Source organism: Sinocyclocheilus rhinocerous, unplaced genomic scaffold (genome assembly GCF_001515625.1).
Source record: "Sinocyclocheilus rhinocerous isolate Xijiao unplaced genomic scaffold, SAMN03320098_v1.1 scaffold2764, whole genome shotgun sequence".
NCBI classification, from domain to species: domain Eukaryota; kingdom Metazoa; phylum Chordata; class Actinopteri; order Cypriniformes; family Cyprinidae; genus Sinocyclocheilus; species Sinocyclocheilus rhinocerous.
Window position 1 is genome coordinate 292,979 of NW_015650694.1, and position 6,951 is coordinate 299,929.

Here is a 6,951-nt window from a genome sequence, read left to right on the forward strand (position 1 = left end):
CATGCTAATCATGCTAGAAACATGCTAGTAACTTGCTAATCATGCTAGCGACATGCTAGTCACTCGCTAGTCATGCTAGTAACATGGTAGTCACTTGCTAATCATGCTAGCAACATGCTAGTTACTTGCTAATCATGCTAGCAACATGCTAGTTACTTGCTAATCATGCTAGCAACATGCTAGTTACTTGCTAATCATGCTAGCAACATGCTAGTTACTTGCTAATCATGCTAGCAACATGGTAATCATGCCAGCAATATACTAGTAACAGGCTAATCATGCTAAAAACATGCTAATCATGCTAGAAACATGTTATCAACATCTATCTAAATTTTCAAACCTCAGGCTTTTACAACTGCTTTAAACTTTCAGGCTAGGCTTTCTCAAGCCAACCTAAAGTTTGTCTTGACTAACTTTTTTTATATAGTTTAATTTGAAGTACTAAAATAACTAATAGACCAATTCGGAGGAGACATCACAGTTACGTCAGAAAAACAGTGGCAGAAAAACACTGGGAACAAGCGGAGGGAAACGGGTCAAATCCATGGAATAAGAGAGAAAACTGTATTGTTGTGCCTTTGGATGTCAGAATCTGAATGCAAATCATTTTTATAGAATACTGTCGTCAAAGACGCCACTTGAAGCTAAACGCAGACGTTTGAACCTGCTGTGATCACCCTACTTTTAAAGCATAAATTTGATTTAAACAATAAGTCTATATAATATTCACATATGCAGCTCATAGGGGTCATATTTTATTAGCCCTACAGTTACAGCATGAAATAGCCTACTATTTAAACCTATAACATTTACCTCTTTTATCTACCAATTCTGACTTTTTTTCTCGCAAATGCAAGTTTATCTCCTAGTTCGGACTTTATAACTCGATTTAACTCAACCATTGTAAGTTTGTCAATTCTGAGGGGAAAAAAAGCCGGAGGTGTGGGATTATAAACTCATGATTCTGAGCCGAGGGGGAAAAAGAGAGAATGACCAGTTGATTTTTCTTGTCAGAATTGTGAGATATAGTCTCGGAATTGCGAGAAAATATTCAGAATTTGGAAATACAAACTCAAAATTACCTTTTTTATTCTTTTATTCAATGGCTTACATAAACCGCTACTTTAAAACTGTCATTTTCTGCCACCAGCTAGGCTGAAAAAAAACGTCAAAAAACAACAACAACAAAAAAAACGTCATCAATGTTTGCAAACAACGAAATTGTTCTATACTAAACCTGAAAAAAAATAACTATGTTGGAATTAAAAATAATAATAATAAAAGTACACAAAAACTATTAAAAACAACAAAAAAAACCTAGTAAAATTAAAATGCAAAAATAAAAACTAAATCAAAACATTAATAAAAACTATACTAGTATCTCAGAGATACTAAAATAACATGCTGATCACCTGCCGAAAGCTTATCTGTAATCATATTACTGTTTCTACAAACATTAAACAAATCATTTTTTTAAAAAACAGTAATTATTCAAGCAAATTGCATTATTGTGTATTATTAACGATATTCTGATCGTTGTTATTGTAAACCGAGCGTCATGACGTCATCGGGTCAGGTATGACGTCGCAGCCGACCCAGCAGCTCCGGATCGCCAGACGGCCTACCGGACAGGTTATCGCGCTAGTACGTAAAAATAAATAAATAAAACAGTTTCGTGTCTAAACGTCGAGCTGAAACGACATCGCGATACGGGCCAAAGCAAAGCGTCGTTAAAAGCAGGGCTGCCGTTTAGTTTCTCCTCAACAGCACGCGAACGTTTTATCCGACGCGCGTTGAGAAACGTTCATCCGTTCAGAACGCGCGGAAAGCCGCTCGTGACAGCTTACGTGCGCGCCGTGACTTCATCCGGGAACCGGGAATCCCCAGAGATGATGAAAACACGCTGAGATCCGAGCGCCTTATAACAGTGTTCGGTGATCGTTCGGCAGCGTCTTACCGCGTTCTGGCTGCGTGTAGTCGGTCAGACGCCCTGGTCGTTCCCGTCACGGCATTGACGGCAACACGGTGCTGTACACGAGACCGGAGCGCGATTCCCCATAAGCCCCGCCCCCCCCCGACTGACGTCTAACATTAGCGAGACACATTAATGCGCTAATATTCATCTGACTAGCTAAATAACGTTTACGTTAAACTTACAACGGCGCTTGTTCGTGTTATTCATTCGCTATATTTACGTTGGATTCTTCGTCGCTCTGGTGGTTGCTAACGGCTACGTGATTGACTTGGGTCTAATCCAATCGCAGGCGACTACATCGTTCCGACCGGCCAATCTTTGGCGCAGGAGGCGGGGCTTATCGGGGAAAGCGCTTTTGTTTACGGGCTTTCCTTTTATGGTAAAAAAGTGGGCGGGTCTGTTGGCGGAAGTGGTTCGCGTCATTCTCCACGCTCGCCTCGCATTGGCCAGTGACGCAAAACACCAATAAAGCATAAAAACGTGACTCTCGGGCGTGACGAAAAGTAAAATATTCTCTTGTCAGATGTGTTATGTAACACTAATAATACCTTAATTTACCCTGGAGACTTGGAGAAATTATTTTTATAAGAGAAAGTCGCTTTGGATGAAATAAAACAAATAGCACTTATTTCTTTAAATACTGTGAGTTTATTGTTTTATAAAATATATTAAGACACATATGATGGGGATATGAGCATGCATTGCATTGCAAGACCCAGTTGCTTCTTTATATTTTTATTCCAAATTTCCCAGCACTGAGGTATTCCCCGATACATGCCTCTCCTTCAGTTCAGCAGCACATTTCTCACTGACAGTCTGTGATCTCATTACAGTCAGTGTGACACACATATGTACTGATGGCTGGAAGCCACAGCAGGTTGTGTGCTGATCCTGATCCGGCTCGGGTCAGACTGACCACACTAATGTCCAGAAGTGCTTGTGTGATGAATGAAGAGGGTCGGTGCCTATCTGCCACAGTGATCATCACATCTACAGCAGGGCATTAAAAATATATATTAGTTATAAACATACATGCACATGGGTTTAGAGGCACTAAACCCACAATATTATTAAATAAAAATGTATAAAATGTGGGTTTTGTGACCCTACAGACACCTACTACAGTAAGTGAATATAATAAAATATAGGGATGAATATAAATATGCACAATTAAAAAAAATATATATATTAATTAATTAATTAATAATATAAATAATAATAATAATAACAACACCACCATATTTTTGTATATAAATATGATAAAATACATAAATAATAATAAATATTTTGTATATAAATACATATTAAAAACCATTAAAAATAATAATAAATAATAAATAAAAATAATAAACAAAATATGTAATTAGTAGTATTATTATTTATATATAAAATAATATATGTATAATATTAATGCCTCTACAAACACTGTAGTTCCCTGTAGCGGTGAATATAACTACATCTGCTGTGATGGTTGAGAGCTTAGAAGATGATTAATGATGTCAAATCTATTCTAGCAGAATGTTTTAGTGCATTATTTACAGCTTTCGTATTTGAGCTGAATGCACAGGTGTACGCCTTAATTGTTTATGAGTCATAATTTACAGTTGATATAAATAGATGGCGCACTGCAGGGGTTTCATGTGCTAGTAAAAACAAACTGCAGAGACACACATGAGCAGCGGTGATGTGAGTGTGTCTCTGCAGGGGGCAGCAGAGAGTCACCTGACCCCCGGCAGCGTCTCAATCCCCGTCTGTCCTCCCTCTCCGTCTCCTCCTGCGTTTGCCCTTCCGCCTCCTTCTGCTAGAGAACAACATTCACATCCTTTACTTCTGTCATTTACATGCAAGAATAAAGCAATAAGCCCTATGCAAGAAGGCTTCACGGGGCTTATTGCTTTTATAAAACGGTTATTCCATATACGTAGTACGGTTTCACAAAATAAAACAGAGCAAATAAAGTGTAATGATATTAATAAAAACAGTATTCTTCCACCAAACAATGTAGTTCCTCAGAAACAGTTGTGGTTGTAACAAAGTGGTTGCCGAGCAACACACAAACATAAACAAAGATGTATGTTACTTTGTAGAGTCATTTACAACAGCTTCGAACGCGGCTCAGCCAATCAGAATCAAGCACCGGAACTCTCATCGATAAATACTCACTGCTGATGTCTCAGGTGGTGTCGTCTGGGCCTGAATGTCAGGGAAAAAGTTAGATGAGTAAATATAAAGCGAGCTGAAAGTGCAGAGCAGTGAAATGACAGGCGTGTGTCAGCCGTACCTGCACTCACAGCTCTGGTGCTCCTGAAAGGACAGAAGCACGTATTCTCGGCTCCTCTCGGCCGGAGTTATTCTCAACAGCTGATCAAAAACACAGAGCATTCAACATTAAAGCATAAAGTAATAGCTCATCCCAAAATAAACAGAATAAATAAATAGCTACAAAAACCTTTTTAATAAAAAAAAGTTCTATAAAAGATAGAATTTTAGGGAAGATTCTCACGCAGCTTTTTTCCATTTCACAACAGTTCAGTGACCGAATATGTAAAGCTCCAAAATGATCAAAACACCATAAAATATCAGTCTATATGGTTTTAATAATATTTGGATTTTTTAAATTTTATTTTTTCGTTTGAATTTTAGTTAAAGTTTTAGTAATTTTGTTGTGTGTTTTGTCATTTTCATTAGTTTTAAATGTCCATACAGTTTTTATGAATTTTTATTTCAGTTTTAGTTATTTTTGTACACCAGATTAAACAAACAAAAAAATAATAGAAATGTTGCCTTGGCAACTAGCTGAAATAAAATGTTTTTTAATATATATTTTTTATTTCAGATAAAGTTTGTTTTATTTCAAGTAACAATTTTTTTTATGGTTAATAATAATTAATAAATAAATATATATAGTTTTTTATTTATATTTTTATATTGTTATAAAATCTATAAAACTAACAATATATATACACACTCACTCACACACACACACACACGCTAGTTTGTCGTCATTGCAGCATCTGGAGCAGCGCAGCAGCGGCACGCAGCCGGGACTGTAGATGTGCTCCACTCCTCCGGGATACTCCTGCTCCACCTCCACCATCCGGTCCAGAGAACGACACTGACTGCGGCCCCACGCCTCGGGGAACAGCATCACTGAACACACACACACACACACACACACAGGTACACACACACACACAGGTACACACACACACACAGGTACACACACACACACAGGTACACACACACACACAGGTACACACACACACACAGGTACACACACACACACAGGTACACACACACACACAGGTACACACACACACACAGGTACACACACACACACAGGTACACACACACACACAGGTACACACACACACACAGGTACACACACACACACAGGTACACACACACACACATTGTGCATTTACTCACTGTCTACTTCTTATCATTATATTAAAAATGAATCTATAGAGCAGTGGTCGGGAACCCACTGATGACAGAAATCATTAAGCTCATCAGGTCTCTCACGGTTTACCAAGAAATGATCGATAAAATAACGGACACATCAGCAGAGTTCAGCTTTCTGCAGAAAAAGCAACTCCTTTGCTGCACAGCCTACAGAAGTTAATGAAAAGTTTAGAATAATACAGTTTTTCTCGATTGCTAACACACAATTCATGAAACAATTCACCATTTTCTCACAACTATAAACACAATCTCAAAACTACACACCAACTTGTGCAAACTTCAAAATCAAATAGTTTAGTCAAAAACATGTTCTCTTTTGTCAGAATCAAACTTTGGCCTCAGATGACACACAAACCTGTCAAATACTCACTGCTTCACTGCCTCGAGAACACTAGTGAGATCAACTCAACACTGTTACAAAAACCTGCTTTTAGGAAATAGGAATCCTTTTGCTAGTCAATGTCTGTTACAGTATACGACATAAATAGAGGGATGCAGATACAGTAAAATTCAGCATTAAACTGTAAGAAAAGTTTACTTTCAAGAGATCTTACAGACGATGAAAAGCAATAGAAGAGAAACGTTCAACTTCAAAATCAAATAGTTTAGTCAAAAACATGTTCTCTTTTGTCAGAATCAAACTTTGGCCTCAGATGACACACAAACCTGTCAAATACACACTGCTTCACTGCCTCGAGAACACTAGTGAGATCAACTCAACACTGTTACAAAAACCTGCTTTTGGGAAATAGGAATCCTTTTGCTAGTCAATGTCTGTTACAGTATACGACATAAATAGAGGGATGCAGATACAGTAAAATTCAGCATTAAACTGTAAGAAAAGTTTACTTTCAAGAGATCTTACAGAAGATGAAAAGCAATAGAAGAGAAACGTTCAAAGACCAAACAACTGAATATACAGTAAACACACATTGGAATATACTGTCAGTTACTGTAAAAATAAATAAATAAATAAATTCATTCATTCATTCAGCATCCTCTGCCAAATTGCATTACAGTATTGGTAGTATCCTTATTTGTTATAGCAGTTTTTAAGTCTTCTGATAAAAGACTTCTCTACCTCGCCGAGACAGCCGTCTCTCAGTTCTGCACAAATACAGTACATACTTGGCTACAAATCAATCCAACAGTAATGAGTTTGACGGTGTACAACATGTACTACAGTATTTACTGTACATAGAATAATGAACGTTCTCTCATGTAACTTCTCTCAGAAGTGCTGCTGCTATGTACTGTAATTATATTGTATATGTAAGTAGTATTGAAACCCTGTAGATGAGCTGTAGGCTAACTTCCCTCACGGTCAGTCCATGCAGAAGAGTATGCTCAACTATAGTGCTTTGTATTTCATCAGGAACAAATGACCTTTGACCTCATCCCCTTCATTTTTATTTCCCCCCTTCTATTCCTCTTTGTCTCGCACTACCAGGATTCATTTTCCAAAACACATAATCAGCTGTGCTCTTGTTCATATCATCCTGAGATTCTGA

The 6,951-nt window shown here is 37.7% G+C and overlaps 2 protein-coding genes and 1 long non-coding RNA gene across 7 annotated transcripts in view; all 3 read right to left on the reverse strand.

Annotated features, from left to right (window-relative positions):
* LOC107712213 (CLOCK-interacting pacemaker-like) overlaps positions 1 to 2,253 on the reverse strand; it is an 8,212-nt gene extending 5,959 nt beyond the window's left edge. The window contains exon 1 of one of the 4 annotated variants that reach the window (XM_016517376.1): positions 1,958 to 2,253. The gene's annotated coding sequence lies outside the window, so the exon portion shown is untranslated. The other 3 variants (XM_016517378.1, XM_016517379.1, XM_016517381.1) reach the window with 3 other exon arrangements.
* A 601-nt stretch (positions 2,254 to 2,854) lies between these two features.
* LOC107712201 (uncharacterized) lies at positions 2,855 to 4,406 on the reverse strand. 2 transcript variants are annotated; one of them, XR_001636775.1, is made up of 4 exons: positions 4,257 to 4,406; positions 4,139 to 4,168; positions 3,698 to 3,776; positions 2,855 to 2,965 (listed from the first exon to the last, which is right to left on the reverse strand). It is a non-coding gene; the product is annotated as an uncharacterized LOC107712201 (long non-coding RNA). The 2 variants fall into 2 exon arrangements; XR_001636774.1 differs by lacking the exon at positions 2,855 to 2,965 and having other exon boundaries at positions 3,569 to 3,776.
* Positions 4,407 to 4,943: 537 nt separating this feature from the next.
* Positions 4,944 to 6,951, reverse strand: part of pgfa (placental growth factor a) — a 13,938-nt gene continuing 11,930 nt past the window's right edge. The window contains exon 3 of the mRNA XM_016517359.1: positions 4,944 to 5,125. Within this exon, the coding sequence (XP_016372845.1) occupies positions 4,944 to 5,125 (182 nt within the window). The remainder of the gene's footprint in view (positions 5,126 to 6,951) is intronic.